A 26,029-nucleotide genomic window follows, 5' to 3' on the forward strand; every position below is an offset into this window, starting at 1 on the left:
TTAAATTCTTAAATTCTTAAATTCTTAAATTCTTAAATTCTTAAATTCTTAAATTCTTATATTCCTAAATTCTTTAAGATTTTCAAATTTATAATTTTTTTGTTTTGTTTTCATTGTATACATTTTTTAATTAAAATTTTATTTATTTTTTCATATCCAAACTTCTAAATGTTGTAATATGTTGGATTTTGTTTATTGCCAAAATAATTGTTATGGCATTTCCCTCTGGTTTACTTCTTCTTATTCCAACTTTCGGCGTTTCAAGATTCGGCCTCTTGCGGCTATTCTGGATTAAAAATTGTATTTATTGAATACAACTTTTTTAATCGTTTGTGATTTCCATGTTCTTTCTGATGGAACTCTTGATTTTTGTTCCCGAACACTTTTTTTTATTTCATAAAAAATGGAACATGAAACTCTCTTGTATGTTTGGCGCGATATTATTTTTGTTAATATGGCGCGGATTTGGCGCGGATTTTTTTTCGACTTCTCCGTAACAACCCTGCACTGAAAAAATCTAGTTCGGCACTGGAGTTTCAACTCGTGCGGCACTCGGGCGGATTTCCTAAAAACAACACTTTGGCAGCTCTGAGTGTGGCAGTCAGTGCGAAACTGGCCCTCAATCGAACGTACCATTAATATACGCGCCATTTGTGGTGTTGAAAAAATACAAAAAAAAATCCTAAATCGACAGTTTTTCACAATCTGTGGAAAATTCAACCATTTAACATAGCAGAGAGCAAGCAATGGCGATCATCAAGCCCATCCGGACCTGGTGGCGGCCATTTTGGGCGCAATGACTATCGGTTGAGTTTTCATGATTTGCAGCGGCAATAAAGATTTTCTACCATTTCTTATTAATTTATTTTGTTTCGATTCGAACTCCATACCCACTGCTAGAGCTATGAGCGAACGCAAACCCAACTGAAATGCAAGTCCTTTCGCGTCAGCGTGTACGCTTGATGAAAACAAACAGAGCTGTCAGTTGTCGACGGTACACGCTAAAGCGAAAATACCCGTTTTTCGGGAAGTTATAGCCAAACAAAGGAATTTCTTTTCGGTTCTACGACGAGTAACGAGACGACCCCCTACACGGGATTACCATTTTTACTAAGTTTCATTATTAGTGATTTTACTCTTCATTTTTTGTTTGTTTACGTCACAATAATCGTTACGGGTATACAGAGTATAATAAAACGTATCACACATAGTTTATCAATAAATATTTTTGTTAAGTTGATCCATCACGCACACGCACTGGTCGAACATTTTCCTTACCAACTACCAACTTTTCTCTTTGTTCGAGCACCCTCCGAACAATCAACTTTAATTGTTTTAAATGTGTTTTTTTTGCACAATTAAAAATTCAAAATTTTAGCGGCGATTCGCAAAAGTTAACGACCCCTTGCAAAAGGACTGTTTGGGGACTAGAACTAGAGCCACTTTTGTTCACACGAGTGATTCAGAATTTTTAGTTTGCTTCATGCATGCTTGGTTTCGTCGGAGCCACCTCGCGGTGAAATTTGCAAACCTCAATTTGACAGTTCGTTGCACGCTTAATCTGTAGGACCGAAATTTTAGATCTAAGCATTTTAAGGTGTAAATTTTGACGTCTACGGTTTGAAACAGGGGTGGGGAAAGCGACTAAATCTAACACATTTGCTAACATTCTCGGTTGGAAGGACCTTTCGGGGTGGGGCGAGCGTCGGATTTTTTTAATATACACACTTATTTACAAGAAGCATTTTCAATGTGGTGGTGAGCTGGTATCGCTGGGCAGTTTCTGCCAGAAAATTTAAATTTTCGAAAATCACAGATTGAATAAAGGGTTGAGTGATTTTTTTAAGGTTATGGAAATTTTATAAATTTGCATTATTTGTCAGAGATATTTTCAGCGGACCATCCGAATAGCCTGATTCGCTGGTTTCAAACGAAGTTTTTTAAAAACATAATTGTATCTGAAAGCAGTGTGTTCAGAAATACCTTGCTCTCTGGGCGTCTTACACGTTGTTCAGCTCGTCCGGGTTCAGCATCTCAAAGTCACTGTCGCCGTCCTCGTCCGTGGAATCGTCCCCGGCCGCGTACGACCGCCGACTTCCGCCGGCCAAGGACGAAACCGTCATGCGGTTCGGCGGCTGTTGCCTCGTGCCGTAGCCGTGACTAGAAGCGGGACCCGGCTGGGATTGGCTCATCGCGGAAGCACTGGCCGCCGCCGACACGGCCGTCGTGAGGTAGCTCAGCAGGTTCCCGCTGGTCAGCAGGTTTCCGGCCAACGTCGCAAGCTGGTCCTGCTGCTGAGGACGAACCTGCTCGTGCTGGTGGTGGTGGGACTTCCGCTTGACCACGCCCCTGTCCGGGACGTCGTCGAAGCTCAACCCCCGCGAGATGCTGTCGTCCGAGTCGGAGGAAGTGTTCGCGTTAAAGTGGCTACTCTTAAACCTAATCTCGCCGGAAGCTTCCGGCGCAACCGGAACCATGGCCTTGCCCTGCTGCGGCTCACTGCCCAGCAACAGCTCGTCACTGCTGGACGAGGAGCGGTCCTCTTCCGCTTCCTCCAGCTCCTTAATACTGTTCTGGGGCATCAGCAGGTCCGAGTAGGTGTCGTCGTCGTCATCCTCTTCCACACCCGGGCGCTCGCTAACCGTGGCACTGTCCGGTTTGTACACCGCACTGACGTCCGCGTCCTCGCCGACCTGCTTCAGCAGGCTGGCGTTCGCTTCCGTGATCTCCGGCAGAAACTCCTCCACCTCCTGGTCCAGCAGACATGCCGATGGAACTGCGAATAAAAGTTTGAAAATTGTTAAAACTGGTCTAAAATATTCAAAAATAATCAACTGCCAACAAGTGTGCAACACTTTGACAGTTTGTTGCACGATTAAATGAGGTTACTCAAAACAATTTGATTTTTATTTTTTCCTCAATCAGATTCATCCACTAAAAGCAGTGAATACTAAATTAAGTGAATGGCATTAATCAAAGACACCTGATCGCGCGTCCTATCACAAATACACTCTAAACTCGAGTTCCCCAAAAAGGTCCAATCCATTCACACCACCCCAAAACCGCCGTCGCTGGCGCGCTTGTTGTTTGTATACAAACAAAACCCCCGCGGACTCGCGCGCTAGTGAAAGTTCAAGGACAACAAGCGCTTGCTTAGTTAGGCAGAAGCCAAGTTTCGTTCGGGCTTTTTTCTGTCTCACTCTATCAAAGCAGCACGTTTTCAGGACGGACGGACGCTCGTCATTAGTGCGATCTACTTGACTTGGTGGTGAATCATCCCCCGCGGTCTTGTAGAATCGCGTGACGTTTTGCTTTGTGTGTTACTCTGGCGTTACGTAAAGCTGTCAGAAGTTTGTAACCACCACCACCACAAAGCTGACAGCTCGGTGGGGCTTCCTGGTGTCGAAGTGGTCATTTTGAGTGGAATAAAAGTTGTATTAATAAAGATTTTGGTGTTTTCTGTTAATCTGTCAATTTTCAACCAAGATGTCAAACTGTCAATTTTTCATCTGTCAACCAGCCAATCTGTCATCTGACAAGCTGTCAAATAAGTCACCCTCAACAAACATCAAACCACATATTTTTGTATGATTTGACGTTAGCTGAAGGTGATTATTGATTATCAAGTGAACTGAATAATTTCAAAAGTAAAAGTAGGATTTTCTTCCATGCTATTTTGACATAAAACAATTTTGCTACGTCTTTGCTACACTGTTAAGATGGGATTAGCCATTTTTGCTTTGATTTTGACCCTACACAGAGATTGACAATTTGATTTATTTCAACAAGGTTATGTCACTGTTTCAATTCAATAGAAGATTCCAGAATTTTGCATGATCAAAAACACGATTACGCAAACATTTGTTTACGATTTCGTAATTGCATCCCTTCCTGTCCAGATAAACGAGCAAAATTAGTCCACCGCTTGCTGCGATAAGATAAAGCTGACCATCAATCCGCCAAATGTGGGTCACGCTGCGAATTTCACAACAAAACGCGCAGCGCAGCAAGCCGATATGTCACGCCACACGTTCTAAGCAAACAACAACAACAACAATGCAGCAAAACAAATGGAGCTGCGCATTCTGCGCGTTGTCGGAAAATCCGCGCGTTCCCATCACGACGACGACGACGACGCAAACGGACGGCATCGGATTACTGCACACACACGCGATAAAGAGGCATTCCGCGAAAATGAGCGCAGACTTGTAAACAACAAACAACGCCCGCATGCGTCATCATCGCTTTCCAACGCCTACTAGGGCGCGCTTGCACGTGGTCAACTCATATTTGAGCTATTAGGACAGATTTAACGTGTATCTGTCACAAAAGTCGCCATTATCGCAAATCTGTCAAAAATTCGGCTTAAATTTAGAACTGCGCAGAACTTATTTAAGAGTCATAATTAGGTTTTACAGCGTGACGTCACGAGCGCACATGCACACACATTTTTACTTAGACACACGTGCAAAAAATGTAAACAGTGCAGCCGAACTGTCAAATTTCTAACCTAAAAATCGAGTCGGCGTAAAACCTAATTGCGAATCCAAATAGTAAACAAATGCGCTATAAAAAAAAGACGCAAACGATGGCAATAAAAATAAACTTGATAGAAACGACCTTGGCCGCGAGCGGTTTTGGAAGCTCAGAATGGATGGGGTCAAGCGCGGACGCGAGTGAGGTTACGGGCGGATGTTTCAATGGGAGGCTCGCCGACCGCGTCTGTGGTGGGAACGTACGTACGGCGCGATAAGAAACGCTGCTCAAGTAATTGAAATTGTTTACATCGCTGAGTGGCGTGATGATAAGAGCTTGCTATAAAAAGAAACATTGTATTTGCTAGTTTTTCAATCGGTGAGGCGTGAATGCAAGAAACTAATTTACAATATGCGTGCACAATTTTGACAGTCAAAGGTGCACGCTTAAGAAATGTTACTCAAATAAGGTAAATTTCTTCAAGTATTAATCCAAAACAGGAAGCACTTTTTCAAACTATTCCGACCATGAATTCGCACAAAAATCCCACCACTTAATGGCACGGTCGGTCTTTGTTACCCCGTGCCGCAGTCTTGACGAGAACCACGTGGTTTTCTGACATCAAATCAACAACAACAATCGCACTTTGTTAAGCCCCCGCGCGGAAGCGTTTGCCGTTTGTTTTGTATCATTCAAGGGGGAGGCAAAACCTTCAAAAGAATGAGTTATTAGCTTATTTATCGAGCTCTTTCTTAGTGCGCGCGGCTCAACCGGTTTGCGCTTGCTGCGATTTGCAAACACAGCGAAAGTAAACAGCCCCCTTCTCTAACAAACAGTATGGCATCATCATCTTCGAGAAAAAAAAGGGGAGAAAAAAAACGTTAGCGACCGTAAATCTCGAGGACGACCTGTTTTGCTTTCTCTTCGCACTTCTAGTGCAACTATTTGCAGCAAACAAGCTAGCCCTAGTACTGCGAACTACCCCGCGTTAGAACGCCAAGGACCGGCTGACCTTGATCGGCTTATCTAGCTGTCAACAGAGCGCGCGACTTTACCCTAACCTCAAAGTCGCCATTATGGCACACTTGTGTCAAGTCACGGTCGGTAGTCGAGCCCCCTTCGTTTTCGCGGGCGCTCGGCGTACATAAACATGAGACCACCCCGTATAAAATGCAAAAAAAAGAGAGAGAAAAAAAAAAACACGCGCTCAAGTTAGTAAACAACTCCGCAAGGGGTTGCGGTGGCCATTGACGTCGAGTCGTGCGTTGTCAGCGGAACATGTGAGCAAGTGTCTATTTTTTTTTCTTCGTTCCAAACATTGGTGGCGCGATAAGTTCAAGACACGGCGGAAGTTGAGGAGTAATTCAACTAAGAAGACATATTTTGTTTTGATTTTTGGCATAACATTGTGAACTGTCAAAATGCTAAGGACATCCGTTAAGTACCTAATATCTTTAACGTGTAACTGTCACGATTTTATGGCAAACACGCACATCCAAAATTATTCAAAACTTTTCAATACAGAGATTCTTAAAATTCTTAAAATTCTCAAAATTCTCAAAATTCTCAAAATTCTTAAAATTCTTAAAATTCTTAATTTTTTTAAAATTATTAAAATTCTTAAAATTCTTAAATTTTTTAAAATTCTTAAAATTCTTTAAATTGTTAAAATTCTTAAAATTCTTAAAATTCTTAAAATTCTTAAAATTCTTAAAATTCTTAAAATTCTTAAAATTCTTAAAATTTTTAAAATTCTTAAAATTCTTAAAATTTTTAAAATTCTTAAAATTCTTAAAATTCTTAAAATTCTTAAAATTCTTAAAATTCTTAAAATTCTTAAAATTCTTAAAATTCTTAAAATTCTAATTCTTAAAATTCTTAAAATTCTTAAAATTCTTAAAATTCTTAAAATTCTTAAAATTCTTAAAATTCTTAAAATTCTTAAAATTCTTAAAATTCTTAAAATTCTTAAAATTCTTAAAATTCTTAAAATTCTTAAAATTCTTAAAATTCTTAAAATTCTTAAAATACTTAAAATTCTTAAAATTCTTAAAATTCTTAAAATTCTTAAAATTCTTAAAATTCTTAAAATTCTTAAAATTCTTAAAATTCTTAAAATTCTTAAAATTTTTAAAATTCTTAAAATTCTTAAAATTCTTAAAATTCTTAAAATTCTTAAAATTCTTAAAATTCTTAAAATTCTTAAATTTCTTAAAATTCTTAAAATTCTTAAAATTCTTGAAATTCTTAAAATTCTTAAAATTCCTAAAATTTTTAAAATTCTTAAAATTCTTAAAATTCTTAAAACTCTTAAAACTCTAAAAATTCTTAAAATTCTTAAAATTCTTAAAATTTTTAAAATTCTTAAAATTCTTAAAATTCTTAAAATTCTTAAAATTCTTAAAATTCTTAAAATTCTTAAAATTTTTAAAATTCTTAAAATTCTTAAAATTTTTAAAATTCTTAAAATTCTTAAAATTCTTAAAATTCTTAAAATTCTTAAAATTCTTAAAATTCTTAAAATTCTTTAAATTCTTAAAATTCTTAAAATTCTTAAAATTCTTAAAATTCTTAAAATTCTTAAAATTCTTAAAATTCTTAAAATTCTTAAAATTCTTAAATTCTTAAAATTCTTAAAATTCTTAAAATTCTTAAAATTCTTAAAATTCTTAAAATTCTTAAAATTCTTAAAATTCTTAAAATTCTTAAAATTCTTAAAATTCTTAAAATTCTTAAAATTCTTAAAATTTTTAAAATTCTTAAAAATTTTAAAATTCTTAAAATTCTTAAAATTCTTAAAATTCTTAAAATTCTTAAAATTCTTAAAATTCTTAAAATTCTTAAAATTCTTAAAATTCTTAAAATTCTTAAAATTTTTAAAATTCTTAAAATTTTTGAAATTCTTAAAATTCTTAAAATTCTTAAAATTCTTAAAATTTTTAAAATTCTTAAAATTCTTAAAATTATTAAAATTATTAAAATTCTTAAAATTCTTAAAATTCTTAAAAAAATTAAATTCTTAAAGTTCTTAATAATATTTTTTTTTAATTGTCGACAATTTAAAAATTCTTAAAATTTTATAAATTCTCAAAAAAATGAAATCTTTAGAGTTGTTTGTATTCTTAAAACTCTTAAATTGAATATTTCTTGAAAATTTTTAAATTCCTAATTTTTTAATATCTTAAAATGCTTAATTTTTTAAAATATCATAAAATGCTTAAATTTTTTGAATATCCTAAAATGCTTATTTTTTCAAATTTCTTGATAAAATTTAAAAATAAACTTTTTTTTATTTTGAAAAAGTTTAAAATTTTAAAGAAGATTCTTAGAATTCTCAGATCTTTTTTTTTTAATTTAAATTTTTTCAACATTTTAAAATTAACATATTAATATTAAATTAACAAAATTAATATTAATTAAATTAAAAAAAATCAAGAATTTTAATGGTTTAAGAGTATTAAAATTTTTAGGAATATAAAAAATAAGAATTTTAATAAATTTAGGGAATTTTGAGGAATTTATAAGAATTTTAAGGAGTTTTAAGGGATTTTAAAAATTGTGGTTTGGCAGGGTGTTCAAAATTATTTATTATTTTTTAAAATTTTAAGAAGTTTAAGAACTTAAAAATAAAAAAAATATATGAAGATTTTTTAAATTATATTAAAAAAAAAGAATTAAAGAGTTTTTAAAATTTGTATCAATCATAAAATTTTTGAGAATTTTAAAAATTTAAGAATGTCATTAGGGGTGACATTGGGTCTGGGGGTTGAGATTTATAAAAATTTAAAGAATTTAAATGAAAAAAAAAGAACTGCAAAAAAATTAAATAATTTTAACCATTTTCAAAATTCTAAAATTTTAAAGAGATTTTTTTATATTAAGTCTTATATTTTTGTACATTTTTGTTTCTAAATAGATCTGATCAAATGGAATAAAAAAAGTTTATAGCAACTTTATAGTTCAATTCAATACTTGTCCAATCAATCCATCGTCACCCGTCGATATAATTTATGTCAGCTCAGCTGAGCGAGGGCCCGTCGAAGGTCGCGCCACTTAAGTCGACGTGCTTACGGCACTACGGCGCGCGCGAGCTCGTTTGGCAAATTTATGGAAATCGCAATCGAAACTGGAAGCAGCCAACCAACTTTGCCATAATGGCGGCGGCGGTTGTCACTGACACAGAAACTCCGCCGCTCTTACCTGGTTCACGATCGGCAACGATCTTGATGTCGTACTTGGTCGAGATCACGATGGACAGCACGAGCAGGGTCACGACGATGTACGGCGCGGAAACCACGTGCCCGATGACGGCCACCAGCACCAGCAGGCCGGAAATGAGCGCACAGAACAGACCCGGCCGGGCAGCTCGCAGCTCCAGGGCGCGGCGGGCCCCGTTGCGCAGCTTTTCCTCAAACAGGGGCGAAATCTGCAGCCGGAGGTGGGCGTACTGGCGGGCCCAGAACACGGCCAGCGCCGAGCAGAAGAAAAGCCCCAGCGGCCGGAAGTTGAACCTGCGCGAAAATAACAAAACTTGAACGAAACGCACATCTTTTGCTATAAAATTTGACAGCGCGCGTTTGCACTGAAACAAATCGACACCCCACATGCACCGCAACTTCACCACGTACCACATTATTGTTCCGGACACGACGGAAACCAGGGCGGCGTACGCCCCGGTCGCTTTGGTCACTTTAAACATGGCCTCGCGTACCCGCTCCAATATGGCGGCCGGTCGTCAAACACTTTGCACCTTAAAATATCAATCAAACTAGCACTAGCAAGGGTTTAAGGTGGAGCGTTTTTTGTTTTGTTTTGAAATCACTCGATTTTTTTCTGTCTTGTTCAGATTCCCGCGCGGAACCGCTTTTTTTCGCGACCCGACCACGTTCACATTCACTTTCGTTTTGAGTCGGTCCGAGTCGGTTGTTTGTTTGGCCAGCTGGTGGCGATTGACGCCGCGTGGCGGCGCTGCTGTTCTCTCCCTCTCGCGCGGGGTACGCGCGCTCTCTCGTTATCTAGTCGTCGCCTCCTGTGAACGTGAAGGAAAAAAAAACACGTTAAAAATGAGAATGAAATATTTTTTCAATTTAAACAAAAAGAGCGGCACAAGCGGGTGGCAAGGGTTAACTCGAGGGGGTTTGTTTTTGTTGTTCGCTTCGGCAAGGTAGTGTTCTAGTTTTTTCCCAGGAAAATGGGAAAATTGGAACGTTCCGACGCCACGTTGGTACGCAATTAGGGAAAATTGTGGTGTGACACGGGGCGAGATGAAGACGTCTTTGCGGGAGCAGGGTTTTTACGTTTTTCTTGTTTTTCTCCGACGACCGTTGAGTCGTCTAACGCGCAATGCGTGGGACGTGGATTATGTGTGTTTGGCTTAAGTCATGCGCTACACCGGCGGGGAATGCTTTTGCGTCGGTGAGTTTTGAGTTGGGCCAAAAATCTCCCAAAATTAGGTCGATTTCGAAAGAAATGAGTTCTTTATTTAAAAAAAATCAGCAGTTCCACTCAAGCGTGCAACACTTTGACAGTTACATCCACACTGATACAAAATGACACCGAATAAAATCTGCATCAAATATTCCAAAATATTCAGGCCAATGCATTTGTCATGAGCAATTTCGCTGCACCGCGAATAAAATTAAAGTGCAGGGAATTTTTACGGTTTCAACTCGGAACCACCGCAGACAGGATAATAAAAAGCACGTGCAGGGTCACGTCTCCGGCAATTTTGCCCATCAAAAAACGGGACAACAACGACGGGGCACTCGACATTTCCCGGTCATGGACGAGCCAATTATTGCGCTCCGGTATTGGATTAATTTCGAAATGTTTGTTTTTTGCCCCCCATATTTTTAACTCTCTTTCTCTGGATGAATTCGGTTAAGGTTTCAGCGTTTGCAATGAACTCAATTACTTCGAGGATAATCAACAAAAAAACGGAACAAATTGCGGTTTAAAACATTGATCACTTCCAGCTATCGTCGTCACCGCAAATGGGTGATGGATTTGGGCCAAAAAGTCAATTTTGAAATTTTCGCGTACTCATCTCCACGCAAACAAACTGCGCGGGCGTTTAAATTTAGAAAATTTGTTGCGCGCAAATCGCTTCCTACTACAGCGCAGCGCTCGTCCTCTGGGCATAGCCTGCTGTGACGGTTAGAGAGACAGTTGGATGTACAGTGTACATAAACAACTTCTTGAACTTCTCGAAGATGTGACGCTGTTTTTTTTTTTTTTTTTTTTGAAAACCGGCCCCTTTGTTTGGGTACACAGTTTAAACATTGGTTTAACTGGCAAATGTTCCTTCAACATTCACAATATAATAAGCTTAAAAGGGTAAACTCTTTTTTATTCGTTGCTTATAATTGAATGAAAAATACATTCATCTTTTTTCAGTGTATCGAGACAGAGCAATGCTTTTCGAGTAAAAGCAGAGTATTGAAGCATACATGATGCGGCTTGCCAAAACAAAAAAGGGCAGCTTGAGACTCACGAAAACAAAACAAAAATCGAGCAAATGTTACAAAAATAACCTTTTTTTTTGTTCCAAACAGGATATTTTACACGCTAATAAAAACAAATAATTTCTGAGATAATTTAGATCAGATTTCATCCAAATTTACGTCTTACTAATTTAAACACGGACGAAATTTAAACAGGTGAGGGAGCATTATTTTATTACGTAACGCAAAAATTTGGAATTTTTGACCCCCTCCCCCCCATCGTAACAAAATTTCCATACAAACTTTAAAAAAATTGTATGGATTGTAACACGGCCTTCGACCCCCCCCCCCCCCCCACCCCTAATTGGGTTACGTTATAAAAGAACGCTCCCTTAAATCTACGTTTCGGTGACATTTTAAGAATTTCAAGATTTTTTTTGATAACCTGTAAAAAATTGAAAAAAAAAACTTAGGGAATTTAAAAATTCTCATGATTCGAAGATTGTTACAAAATTGAACAATTTTAAGAACTAGGAGAATTTGAACATTTTAATAATTTCATAGAATTTGAAGAATTTAAGGAATTTAAAAAAACTATATGATAACGGGTTTTAAAGACATTTTAAGAATAAAAATAATTTGTATTATTTGAAGAATTCTAAATAATAATACTAAATTTCTTTTTGATTAAAAAATGATTTTGAGGATTTTCTAAAAAATTAAAAGCAGAAAGAATTTGAAAAACTTGAAAAAATATAATAATCAAAGAATTTAACAATAGTAAAGTATTGATGAACAACAAAAAATTAAAATATAAAAAATAACCAAAAATCAACAGAATTGTACTAAAATAAAAACAGATTTAAAAAAAATCCTCAAGGAATATAAAGATTTGCATGGACAATTATAAAAATTGGAAGGAGTGTCTGAAATTAAAAAAAAAATCACTTGGATTATGGATGACCCCTTTAAAAAATGTAAACATAATTAAATACAGATTTTAAGAAATAGTTTTTTCTTGAAATTGAATAACTAAAAAAAATTAAAAACTTTAAAAAAATATATAGAATTTAAATAATGGAAAAACACAAAATTAAACGATTTAAAGAATTAAAACAATATTTCAACAAAATAAAAAAAAACTTTAAGAAAAATCAATGAATTTACAAAAAAATTATTAAAAAAGAATATTTTTAACGTGACGAACTAAAAGAATTCAAAGACAGTATTTAAAGAATTTAATGAATTCAAAGAATTCAAGAGTTCTTTTAAGAAGTCCTACAAGCTATTGTGTCTCATATGTTTATAGCAACCTTGAATAAAAAAAAATTAAGATTTAATCGACCACAACATTTTAAAAATTAAAAAAAAACTCATAATTTTATTGAGAGCTTAAATATATGAAACAAAATTAAGAATTTAAACAATTTTAACAACACAATAACATAATTTAAGTGGTTAAAAAAATACACACTTAGATTTTTTTTCCGAATTCGATAAAGTTTACCGAATTTTCAACTGCTGAACAGTTCGGGTAAACTGAAAATTACCGAATTCGGTAAAAACTTACCGAAACTCGGTAATGAAGTTCATTATTGTTAATCGTTCAACCGATTTTCGGTGAAATTTAGTTCATTTTGACTTTACCGATTTTTAAACTACCGAATTCGGTAAAAAAAACTAATTGCGTGATAAAATTAAAAAATCACCAATTTAAAGAAATAAATTAACAGTGTTTTTAGAAATATCTAAAAAAATAAATTATAATTACAGAATTGTACAATACTTAAAAAAACTGGATTTATTTTTGTAAGCACTTATAAAGAATTTAAAATTCGAATAATTTAGCAAATTTAATAAATTTATTGTTTTAAGAATTTTAAAAATTTAATAATCAATTTAAAAAATGATGGATTTTCTTTCGAACATATAACATTTAAAGAAGGGATTTAGTTTTTTTTTACTTTTACAATTAAAAAATACAATTTGAAGAACTTAAAAAAATTGTAGAATTCAGAGCTAAAGGCAATTTAGGCCGTTGCAAATATTTTTCAAAGTTTATTTCGCCCCCCTTCAAAACTGGTCCGAAAAATCAGGGGGCAAAAAAATATTTTTTCAAAAAAATATCAAAATTTCAATGAAAATAGAAGTCTAATCAACTGAGAACAATCTAAAATGCCTTTTTCTGCATTGATCATCATATTTAACATGTTTGGACTAGTTTAAAAATATTTTGAACTTTTATGAAATTACATTATTCAAACATTTTTTTCTCGCAAAAAATAAAATTTTCATCAGTACTTAGAAATTTTAGAAATCAATGATTGCAGAACAGCTGGTCAGGTGTATGATGCATTTTTAAACACTTTTTTCATTCAAATGTTGACACCGTGGCCTGTAATTTCAATTTTAAACTTTTATTTTTATTTTTTCAGAGTCGAGGGACATAAACTTCAAAAATTATTTGCAACGGCTTACTAGAAATTAAAAATAAGTTGTATAAATTAGATTTTATAACAGCTGAATTTAAAAAAAAAAAACATGGAATTAAAAAAATTAAAATTATAAATAGTTTTTAAAATTTAAGAATTTTTATACTTGGTTATGGAATTTATTTGTTCAGAATTCAAAAAAAAATATATTTTTTGTAATTGTAATTAGCCGAATTTGAAATATATATAGAATTTAAGTTTTCAAGCTATTTTAAAATTAAAGAATTTAATTTTTAATAGATTTGAAGGGATTTGAAGTGTTAAGAAACTGTTAAGAACTAAAAAATAGAAAATCACTATTTTTTGTAACAATAAAAAATATTAAGCTTATTAAGATTGTTTTTTTTTAAGAATGTTAAGTTAATGTACTGTCCATTTTTGTATAAGGCCGTTGCAAATATTTTTTGAAGTTTATGTCCCTCGACACTGAAATCGAGGGGGGGGGGGGCAAAAAAATAAAAAAAGTTTAAAATTGAAATTACAGGCCACGATGTCAACATTTGAATGAAAAAAGTGTTTTAAAATGCATCATACACCTGTCCAGATCTTTTGCAATCATCGATTTCCAAAATTTCTAAGTACTGACGAAAATTTTATTTTTGCGAGAAAAAAAGTTTTTGCGGAGCTGTACATTGTCTTTTCATAAAAGTTCAAAATATTTTTAAACGAGTCCAAGCATGTTAAATATGATTATCAATGCAGAAAAATGCATTTTCGATTGTTTTCAGTTGATTAGACTTCTAATTCCATTGAAATTTTGAAATTTTTTTGAAAAATTTTTTTTTTGCCCCCTGATTTTTCGGACCAATTTTGAAGGGGGGGGCGACATAAACTTTGAAAAATATTTGCAACAGCCTAAATGCCCTATAGAAAATATTTTTTTTTTCATTTTTGGGTTACTATTATGTATTACGGATGGAAAAAAATCTGCCTCGCGTTATTTTTTTAGCTTGCAAATTCGCATATGGGACATTTATGCGAACATGGTCAGCTGAGTATTAATGTATTTGAAGTATATTAGGTATTATAAAGTTTTTTTTTTTGCAGTGATATCATGACTTTACGCAGCCTATTGCGATATAAAATATTAACAGAGCAATAACGAAATTCTTCGAAAATTTTGCATAAATTATGGTTGATTTTAAGGAAAAATTAGTTCAGTTAACTAAAAAAAACGGCAGGAAATAGGAGAATTCTAGTGCAAACCTACTTAATAAAAATTAAAAAAATAGTTTTTAGGATTTCCACAATCACAATTTTGCAACTGATTTCGTTTTCAAAAACTAAATCGATCAGGTAAAAGTAAACACACCAATTGCCAGCTGGCCCGTGGCCCAAATCCCACTAAATTATAGTAGGTACAAAGTAACGACGCACTAAATTTTGCTCTGCATTTCGCAGATGTCGTCTTTGCTCTGCTCTGATGCGCTACCCGAGACTTGCACGTTGTACGGGGAATGACTAAGAATTATTTTCAAATGGCCTCAAAAACAGGAAAACGAGTGTCGTCGAACCTTCTCGGTTGTCTTGCTGCAAACGCGACAACAATTGACGCGCGTCACTTTCGTGTCCTATTGGGGGGTCCCAGTGAGGAATGCTTTACTTGTTTACGTTTTTTTCTGTTTATAAAATTATTAATTAATCCACTTTCTCTCAATAATGTCAAAGCCGCTTCCATCTGCCGTCACTGAAATAAATCTCGCGCGCCAGGACAACTTATTTTAAGACTGACTGACGGAAAAAGGGGGGACGGCAAAAATGCAGAAAAAGGCCTAAATTTAGATCGGCCACGACCGGATGCGCGCGAGAATCAATCTCACGTGCCTCCCCGTCGAGGTTGTGAATGAAAATAAATTGAAAAACGTGGCAGGAGTGCTTGCTTGGATGATGATCATACCGGCAATGCAAAAGATGTCGTTTTCTAGCTCAGCGTGTAGGGACAATTGGATTTCGTTGAAATGTCACTAAGAGAGCGTCCAAGTCGGCGTTGACGAAACACGGAAATGCCACTTATCGAGCTTGACATTTGCATTTTTAGAATTTTGCGAGTATAAATAAAGGAAATGCCATAATGGCGAATGCTATAAATTTTTCAACGCTAAATTTGACAGTTTACGTGGACCTTTGTTGTTACCAAGGCTGTTCAAGGTCAATCAACATTGAGGTAACGTAAACTCGCCTCACCATCTGTCAAACGAATCAAATGGTCCGATCAAACGTTCAAATTTGCTGAAAGAATCACTGTTTACATAACGACAACAAACCGCCGCCAAACCAGCTTGCTTCGTCGCTATAATTGTAAACCTTCTAGTCGCTAATCTCAACAAAAACGATTCCCGTTACATCATCCGATGGCAAATGGGTGCAATCACGATTAGATCACCACCACCAGCACCGGGCAGACAGGACAGACACCGAGACGGTGTGATTACTACAAACTACACATTATTTTCACGATGAAAGTGAAATTGCCAGCCGGCCAGCTCTACCTTCACCGAGAGACAGTGGCGCGACCTCCCTTTCCCCAGCTGTAATTAGATTCGTCCCACGAGATTCACCTCCACTCTGAACTGAACCGAAATAGTGCAAAGTGAGGTGGAAAGTTTCGCTAACCGTTTAATGTTGCCTAAGAGGAAGAGGTGCCAATGAGCTTCTTGTTTTTCTTTTCCACCTCTTTTTTTTTGACAACATTGTGCCCTATCAAACATTTCGACGGGGTAGTGCGAAGAGGGATACCGAGTTGCCAGAAAGTGTCATTCTGTTGCATCCTACTGCTTGTAGCGCACGCGTTTGTTTTGAGTGTGTGGTTTTGATTTTCAGTTTTTTTGTATTTTTAACATGAAGTGTATGGTTGTTGGGTGTGGGAGGACACAAGGGCTGGTCAGCTGTGAAAGCAGTTCCGGCGAGAGCGCCAGCCAAAAATCATCGGATCTTCGCCAGTTTCCAGAATGGTAAGTGCGTGGGTGACGAAAACCGTTCCGGGTTCTGAATTTTGCTGAAGATTTTGTTTTTTGATTTTGTTTTTTTCTAGCGATGGTCGCACAGGAAGACTGCGTGGAAACACGCGCGGCATTTCCAAAGGAGGATGCGCTTTGGAACTTCCAAGTTGGAAGTGATCAAACCGGTCGTCGATCAGGAGTTAAACTATTACATCTTCCGGCAGCTGAGGGCCAAGAAGATAATCCCGAAAAAGGAGACTGCTAGCAGATCCTAGACGAGCTGGTGCATACTCGGGTGCATCCGACCATGAGCTGATTGCTTAAAATAATAATAATTTAAAACTGAAAAACCCCAAGCTTTTTTCTTTATTTAACTTTAGTACCAAATGTTCATTACTCTTCATAAAAAAGGTTTACTTTTTACTCAAAAGTCGATACTTTTACTGTAACAGTAGTTTTCCAACGAAAAAGTACTGTGGCATTAAAAGTAGGTGTACGTTTGATCCAAACATTTTATACTTTCTACTGAAATTCTCCAATACGTAGTTTTATCTCAACCCACGAAGCTTTTGGCCCAACAGTAGTTTTTCTTTGTGTGGACGAGTTATGGCAATATTGGTATCAAAATTCATGGTTTTTGATACTGAACATGAAAATTGCAATTGCCTTTCGGTAATGAATCTGATATCCAGAATAAAATCGAACGTGAAGCAGAGGTACTTCCGAACATCTTCCACTGCGGTAAATTCAAAAAAACCCTAGTGGGAAGATTCATCCGCCTACGATTGAAGACATATCATCCACGAAAATCGAGACAAATGAAGTTTGACAGCAGGAGTATGTATGTTTGATCTTCGTTTGAGTTGACTGATTTTGTTGTTATCACTTTTTTATTTTAAACGGTTTTTGCTACTGATTAAACATGAAATAAAACATTACTTGAAATAAAACTTTCATTTAATTATTTGAAACATAAAATTCTACCCATTCTGACAACACTGCCAAACGCGATGGATGATGCCCTGTTGTAGTTTTTTGTCTACGGTGTCGACTGAGCATCTGTCAAATTTCGCTGGTTCCTGAGCTGGTTTCAAAACAGTTAGCGAGTCGGCATCTCTTCCTCTTAGAATGTTGCTATAATTTACTTATCGCTTTGACAGTTTAGTACCTTTAAGTCGATTGACATTGAACGGCCTTGATCCATTCAAGGTGTATCAACATTGAGGTATGGTAAACTGGAAATCACTAACTGTCAAACTTTAAAAAAAGTCAAAACAAATTTGTGCACTGCAAAAATTAGTCCTTGTTGTTTACTTTCAAGAGCTTTCAATGTGGCAAAACAAAGCAAGCGGGGGGTGCTCCACCTGAGTAATTACAGTTCAAACACACCACACCATGACGCCATCGCGCCACTACGCCGGTTGGGGAAGAAACGCAAAAGTGAAACCCGCCATTATGGCAACAAAGCGAAAATGAAACGTCACTTTGGGGTTTGTTTATAGCAGATCGAGATGCAAGTTGGGGAACTAACCTGAGCAATCTTGTGGACTTTTTTTAACAAACTTGCTATAAAAATCACAATCTAACCTCAAACTCGACAAAAAAAAAAATCACTCAAAATGTTCTGTTCAGCTCAGCTGACCGGGTTCGCGAATTACGATAAACTAAACCATCCTCGGCGGAGCGGCAGCTGACTCCGGCGCAGAAACGCTCAAAAGTGAGGCAAATTTAACCTCTCCGAGAGAAGAGTAAGGTATAGCGCACATGGTGCGATACTTCGTCGTCGTCGTCTGGTTCTGGCACTCTGGTGTACCGGCGTGTGACTCTGCGGTGGCAGTAGAAGCTTATTTAAAGCTATTTAGCGATAGGGGAGGGCGGCTAGTTTTGAGGTTGAAAAAAAAAACTCAATTTTATACCACAAGAAAGACCCGCTATAAAACGTGTTGCGGTTTGAATCAAATCTTAATTTCAAACCTAATCTTATTGGCCAGCCCCACTGCGTCAAGTTAACCGTTAAGACGATTCCTTGAAATGACTTAATTTCGAGCGAGCTGTTGGAAAGCCGACCCTCCCCTAAACCCCGGTCGCGAAGTGAGGTTCAGTGTATCGCAAATAGTGCACAACCGAGCGCACACTACACCGTGCCACGAAACGTGCAAACTCTTGAGAGTATGATTTGCGAGTTTGAGTTAGTCGGTTAGGTGAAGGATGACCATGAATGAGTGGAACCTGCCAGTGCCTGGAAGTTTAGAACGGTGCGAGAATTTTTAAAAGCTAGAAGGTTAGACGAGAGAAGGGGGCCCCACCGAAAAAACAAACTGGATTATTCTGCGTCGCAGCCTGCTAGATTTGGATGTAGTACTTATGGATGGGTTGATATCTAGTCCGAATTGGATACTTATTTTTCAAGCTTCGCGCATTGTCTCGCGCGATTTAACATTCGCTGTATAATTTATATCAATAGTGGATACCGGAAGACGAGCTCCAGCAGGGTGAGCAAGTTTTTTTTGTGTTGTTGTTGTTGTGGTTTCTGAGCTTTGTTATTGCTATATCTCTAATTTGTTGGCCTCGCTGGCGTTGGCCAAATCGTGGGTTCAAATGGTTGGAAATATGCTCCGAAGATTCAACTCAGCGTGACTGCTCGGGAAATAAAAGGCTTTTGAAAGGTGAAGGAATCATCAAATTGAAAATAATTTATTTATTTAGCAGACTCGGTTGTTTCGGTAATGTTTTAAATAAGGAAACTGCATGTAACTCCATCGTGCACCTTCTGTTGGCATATCAGCAATAAAACAATCAATTACAATATCTTAAAGACATTTTAACCTGAAATCGAACAATAAATAGCTTAGTAAGGCAGTAAGCAAGCAAGTTTCCTTAAAAAGATCAACAAAATACAAAATGAACTATATTAACAAAACCTTTAAAATTATGTTTACTTATCAAAAAATCTTTCTTTGAGTTATTCATCTACATCAAATGAGAATATCTTAACACTTGAAATATATTTTATTTTTTAAATAAATTTGGGTTACACAATTGACTAGAGGTGATAAAAGTTCGAAATAAATGTAACGATCAAGGTATAAGTATATATTATCGTCTAACGATAACGATCGTCGGGACGAAAACGATTATCTATCGTCATCGTTATTCCGATAATTATCGTCGATAAAAGACGATAACTTATATTTAATTTATTTCTAAAATTGACTAAAACCAACTAAATTCTGTTGAATTTTCAAGCTTCCTCTTAGTAAATATTTTTTTGATAATGTGGTAAATTTTCAAAGTATAAATACTAAAAAACCGTATTTTTTTGTCAGTAATTTTTTTTATAATTCGTATTATAGGTATCAACCGATTCAAAATTTTGCATGTATTTTAACTGTTTTAGAGTGTTTTTTCTATGAAATACAGTCCAGACTCGATTATCCGAAGGCATCGGAAAAATTTCACTTCGGATAATCAAAACTTCGGATAATCGAAACACGGAAAAAAATCGTTGTCTAATTTTTGATTGTCGAGCTTAGTTACCCCTAAACTACCCATAAAGATTTTTTTAATTTTAAGTCCAAGATGGCGGCCAAACTGGCGGTGATGCAATGTTGAAAAAAATCATTTTATTTTTAACAGGCAATCAGCAACTCAAATTTGACTAAAATGGGTTCGTAGAACTCAAATTTTATGTTAAAAACAAGAAAATGAAAAAATACGAGAACAAAATTTTCGGATAATCGATGCTTCGAATAATCGAGTCTGGACTGCACTCAAATTTTCACAAAATGCCGTTTTTTTGAAAGAACTAAATTTTTTATGATTTGTAATATGGGTATCAAACGAAGTGAAATTTTACCTGCTTTTTCATTCAAAAAACTCTAAAACAGTTAAAATACATGCAAAATTTCAAATCGTTTAATACCGATATTGCGAATTATAAAAATTTCAGTATTTTAGAGAAAATACGGTATTATGTGAAAATTTTAGTGCAAAATTTTGAATCGTTTGATACCCATATTGTGAATTAGAAAAATTTGAGTATTTTCGAGAAAATACGGTATTTTGTGAAAATTTGAGTATTTCATTCAAAAAACTCTAAAACAGTTAAAATACATGCAAAATTTTGAATCGTTTGATACCCATATTGCGAATCATAAAAATTTTAGTATTTTCGAGAAAATACGGTATTTTGTGAAAATTTAGGTATTTCATTCAAAAACTCTAAAACAGTTAAAATACATGCAAAATTTCGAATCGTTTGATACCCATATTACGAATTATAAAAATTTGAGTATTTTCGAGAAAATACGGTATTTTGTGAAAATTTAAGTATTTCATTCAAAAAACTCTAAAACAGTGAAAATGCATGCAAAATTTTGAATCGTTTGATACCCATATTGCAAATTATAAAAATTTGAGTACTTTAAAAAAATACGGTACTTTGTTTTTTTTTGTATTTAATCTTTGAAACTTACCATATTATCAAAAAAAATACTAAGAGGAAGCTTGAACATTCAACATAATTTGATTAGTTTTAGTCAATTTTAGAAATATTAAACAAGATAGAATTATTGGAATAACGATAAAGATAGATTATCGTTTTTGTCTCGAAGATAACGATAGAACTATCGTTATCGAACCTCGATAATTTTATCGTTAACAACCTTGGTAACGATAATTTTTTACCAGTTCACTGTTGTCGTCAATGTCGAGTAGTTCAAGCATAAAATTAAAAAAAAAATGAAAAATGTGTTTTGTTTCTAGTTCAATTTATGGCTTCGAAATCGGGCAAGTTCAAACTTTTTGAAAAGTTACTACATAATTTATAGTGAATCGAATTCTAAGGATTGTGCACAATTTGTTAATAAAACTAAATTATTTTATCAATTTTGTTGTTTTCAATCATTTGTTTTTAGTATATTTCAGATTTTCTCGTTTTTCCCGCCATTTTGGCCGCCATCTTGAATTAAAAGTTCTAAATAACTTTAGAGTAGTTTAGGGGTCATACTTACACACTTATTTTTTTTACCGAATTCGATAGTTTGAAAATCGGTAAAGTTTAGGTCGGTAAACCATATTTGTCAAAATGAACAAAATGTTACAAATTTCGGTAAGTTTTTACCGAATTCGGTAATTTTCAGTTTACCGAGCTGTTTAGATAAAATTTACCGAATTCGGTGAAAAAATCTAAGTGTGTAAGCATGACAACCAAAAATATTACAACATAAATCATTTTTTTTTGTGATTCGATTATCCAAAGTGAAATTTTGCAAAGGTCTTCGGATAATCGAGCCTGTATTTTAGTTTATGTACATTGAGTTTTTTTTTATTAATTTTGGTTGAGTTTGTTTAATTTGTAAATTTTTGCAAAATTTTATAAATTTTGCTTAGTTTTCGTTTATGTAGGTGATTTTAAGTTATCTTAAGGGGTTACATAAATGTAGAACATCGCAAAATTTCATATTACAGAAAATTTATTAAACCAGCTTTAAAAATGATTTCCAATCACTCCTGAAAGTTTCAGGAAGATATTTTATGATTAAAGTAAGTTACAGACGATTTAAGCTGAAAATTTTGCAATGCACAAAGCGAACTGTCAAACTTTGCGAGCGTTTTTCTCTGAACACCGAGTTGATTTACGCGTGCCACGATATCTCGAGATGGGATAGACCAAATTGGCTGAAATTTTGGGTGAAGATTCACAAGACATATCCCGTGTGCATGACGAAGCCCGATATTGAAATTTTGCATTTTTTTTAAATGCAAGAGTCAAAAACTTTCGATTTTTATATAAAAAAAATAAAATATTTTTATCTTTTTTAAAAATAAACTTCATGGAAAATCGACCTTCGTCATGCACACAGGACTGATTTCACCAAAATTTTAAGCCGATTTGGTCAAGGCAGAGTTGAGATATCGTGGCACCCATACTTTGAAAATGCTAATTTCAAATAGCTGTATCTCGGCAACGATACAACCAAATGTCTTCAAATTTATTTTGTAAATAGTTGAAAATGTATATTTCAATATTCTGAAAACAGATTCAAAAAAAGTTTAAGTTTGTGCTCAAACCAACCTCTGACATTTTTGCCGATTTACATGTATGTAACCCCTTAATTATGTTGTTTTTTTTTCGCAATTCGCAATTCGCAATTTTCAGTGTAAGAACGGGCCTTGACCGATCTTATGCACTAGGTTCCCGACGAACACGCACTGCCCTTACACCTACATCTCACCCTTGCTCTGAGTCAGTACGAGCAGCACGCTAGAACACGCTTTGAGTGTTCGTGCCAGGCATGCACACCTTCTTTTCCGGTTACGCATTTTAACTCGGCCGGGGGTGGTACATTAAGTAGGGTTTGATGTAAGTATAAGCGCCTAATCATTTATAGTGTGCCTATGAATTTTCATTTAAGCAAAAACTGTTTTATTTTAGTTTGAATTCAAAAACTAATTGTTATTTTACCTTGTTTTGTTTTCTCCTGAAATCTTTCCTAGTGTTGAGTCGTGTTTATATGTTGCTATTTCTTTTGTCGCGGTGTTTTGTTACAATTTTTGGTCCTAAGCATGTTATAAAAGTTTACCAAAAATACAATAGTAATATTTGTGTTAATCCTTTAACCATTCCATAAATTGAGTAAGGGCTCAAACCTCACTTGTTTGAAAAAAGGGTGAAGATTGAAAACAATAGACAGTAAAGAGAATTTATTTTATAAAAATCAAGTATCAATAGTAAGAGAATGATGAGCGTATTTTGAAGAATAAAAATGAGAAGCTAGATGTACTAGATGTAAAATTAGACAATAGTTAATAAATAGAGATACAAAACAAGCTTAGATTATAGTATTGATCATTTATAGGACAGATAAAGAATTATTCAAATAAATAAATTCGCAATAAAATCAAAAAAGATTAGGCGAATGATAAATAGACTTGATATTACTAGTACATTAAGGAAAAGTATATTTTTAAGGAAAAAAAAAACAAAACAAAGTTTGTTACAGCAGTATCAATTGATAGAAAAGAGTGGAAAAGCTTTGAGAGATAAGAGAATCAAAAGTTAGTAAAATTAAAATCAAATGTTGGATATTAAATAGAAGAATCAGTGAAGAATTGGGAATCAGAAGAGCAAAATAAAAATAGGAGATAGGTGGTAGCTGAGAATGAAGAGAAGAGAAACCCCGTTGTGCGATGTTTCAGGTACATCCACAGCAGTTGACTGAACATACTGCGAATCAAAACAATACCGTCTACAATCACAAATTACTTCCCTTTCCCACATTGTCGCGCCCCTTTCTTTTAGCCGTCTCGACTCTGACCCGCGGTGGTCAAAGGTTTACGATCCGTTTCCACAGGCCACCAGCTAGGTCATCATGAAAACCAAGCCAACGTGGAGGTAAGAAAATAGGACACTCGCAAAGAACCAGAGCTATACTGTTCTGATCAAGATAATTCGGATGATCTAACAGAACTACGGATGTAGTTAGTTACGCTCCTTCCAGGATGTTCCTTACGTGGAGGTCAACCGAAGAGCACGCAACAAGGTCAGTGCCATTGCATGCTCTTAGGTATCAATCCTTGGCCTGCCCTTAATTATGTTGTTTTTTTTGTATTGAAAATCATTTACTTTTGTGTAAAAATAACAATGTATGTTCAACTTGTTGATTTTTTAAATTTTTATTCAAGTTACTGTGAAGATTTGGATTTTTTTCGTAATCTTGTAAATATTGCAAAGTTTGTTCATTTTGTTCTTAAAGGACATTTGCTGATTCGGAAGATTTTGTTCATTTTGTGAACCAGTTATTTGGTTAACATTTTAGTTTTTTTGTTTCTTTGTTAAAGACGAGTGAACTTTTTTCGAGAAATGAACTTTGTTCTCTGTGTCCGGTACCATTTTTCTCTCGGCTCGAGGCCATGATTTACTCGGACAATTGCTGCCCAGTTTTGGGTGTACAAAAAAAAATGTAAAATTACTCAGATGCATTGACATAGATTTCTCGGGTGAGTTTTCAAAAAGCCGTAAGAGCCACTGTGACCTCTGACACTAATTTTCGTTTTTCTCGAAAATGAAACAAAATTTCATTTATTTCAAGTATGGGGCACTTGAAGGACGTGTAGATGAACAATCTCGAGCATTTTTGATATTGGTTTTTCGTAAGAAGGTCGAAAACCGATGCAAAAAGGACTTTGTTTACCAATGGCTCTTACGGCTTTTTGAAAACTAATCCGAGATTTATATAATTTTAAAAAATACCACGAAAGATTGTTACATTTCCAATGTATGACAGATACTCTAGTACCTCACACAATCGAAAGGGGGTGGAGTCAAAATCGACAAGGCGTGGCTTACTGTGATATTTCACCCATTCAAACTAGCTTAGCTGTGGTATTTTTGTGTAATTAACATTTACAACAACAGTCTCGCCGGTGGTGGCGGGTCAAGGACCTTTCGACGATGCTGCCCTCATGCTAACAAACGGAGATAGATGGAACCATCCAGCATCGATTTTTTCAAGGCCACACCAAAATTTTCCTCTTTTCTTTTTTGTTGTTTAGCGACGCAATAATCAGGTAGGTAGTATCATTTTGAAATCATACATTCTGAATGAATCATTAATAGATTTTACAACTTACCCCCGTTCTCCAAATTGTCTGCTACAAATTTGTTGGTTTTTTTTCGGTGGGATGAGTACAAACGCCCAATACACACCACAATAAAAAAGCCTCTGCTTTGTTTACACCTTTCCGACCTGACGGCAGATGCTTTCCCGAATTCACCTGTTCCGTGTTGTTTCGGTTTTAATACTCGTCCAACCGATATCAGAAACGAAGGGTCGTTAATCCTTTACTACAGCACAACTCGCCTACTTCGATCGAAGCCAATGTCCTTGGATCTTTTCGAAAAAAAAAACCGTGAACCAAAGCTCGTCTTTTGCTGGGTGGGACGGACGTCCAACTTGGTACGATGGTGTGCGTTTTTTGCTCCACACCACTGCAGCTCACAACAACAACAAACACTTGGGAGAAGGAAAAAAAATTGGGGTGGCGACGGCGCCACCTCGAAACGGGCCACAACTTTCACTCCCAATCCGGATTCGCAACAACAAAAACACAGCAATCTAAAACCGGAAGTATCCGGATCCCGTCGTCGCGGATTTATCGATTAACATTTCATGCCACCACCGACTCGAGCGCTGCAACTGTGTTGATATCCAAGACACACGGTGTGGTGCACGGTCCGAAAATATCTACAGCGTAATTTCCGATTGGAGCGCTTCCGGGCGGCCGGAAGTGGGCAGCACCGACCGAGAAGATGGCCCAAGCTGCACCGTGCACGGTAACGTTACACCTTTTTCGTTGTAAATTTCACGTGAGGGAGGAAAAAAGAAAAAAAAATCGCAAAGCACACTGCGATTTTTTCTCGGGTTGTTTTGTTGTTATTTTGCAACCACACTCGCCAAAAGTCGATGACAGACTGGAGGCAGGGAGAGAGAGCGAACAACAAAAATCGGGGAGAAAGAGCCGGTGAACTGAGCGAAAGTTGTTGCGAGCGCGAGAGAGGGTGAATTTGTAAGCTCACGCGTGAACTCGTGTGATTCATGGCATGAACATTTATTCGTTCTGTTTGCCGAGGAAGACACGTGATTTTTTTGTGAATTTCAAGACTTTTTAGATAAGG

The 26,029-nt window shown here is 35.5% G+C and overlaps 1 protein-coding gene across 2 annotated transcripts; it reads right to left on the reverse strand.

The window, feature by feature from the left end:
- Window positions 1–1,093: 1,093 nt before the first annotated feature.
- On the reverse strand, window positions 1,094–25,831 carry LOC120422055 (uncharacterized). Of its 2 annotated transcripts, none has more exons than XM_039585387.2 (4): window positions 24,985–25,831; window positions 9,105–9,505; window positions 8,677–8,987; window positions 1,094–2,776 (listed from the first exon to the last, which is right to left on the reverse strand). In XM_039585387.2, exons 2-4 carry the CDS (start codon window positions 9,173–9,175, stop codon window positions 2,001–2,003), a joined length of 1,158 nt encoding a protein of 385 aa, XP_039441321.1. In that variant the 5' UTR covers window positions 9,176–9,505; window positions 24,985–25,831; the 3' UTR covers window positions 1,094–2,000. The 2 variants fall into 2 exon arrangements, with proteins under 2 accessions (XP_039441321.1, XP_052562631.1); XM_052706671.1 differs by lacking the exon at window positions 24,985–25,831 and adding an exon at window positions 17,882–17,902.
- Window positions 25,832–26,029: the final 198 nt, after the last annotated feature.

This window comes from Culex pipiens, chromosome 1, assembly GCF_016801865.2.
Source record: "Culex pipiens pallens isolate TS chromosome 1, TS_CPP_V2, whole genome shotgun sequence".
Lineage (NCBI taxonomy): Eukaryota > Metazoa > Arthropoda > Insecta > Diptera > Culicidae > Culex > Culex pipiens.

Excerpts from the sequence above, each read along its gene's own strand:
- LOC120422055 (XM_039585387.2), bottom strand. The coding sequence starts at position 9,175 with ATGTTTAAAGTGACCAAAGCGACCGGGGCGTACGCCGCCCTGGTTTCC. Across the intron at positions 8,988-9,104 it reads GTGTCCGGAACAATAATGTG|GTTCAACTTCCGGCCGCTGG; the intron begins GTACGTGGTGAA and ends ATTTTCGCGCAG. Across the intron at positions 2,777-8,676 it reads CGTTGCCGATCGTGAACCAG|TTCCATCGGCATGTCTGCTG; the intron begins GTAAGAGCGGCG and ends TTTTATTCGCAG.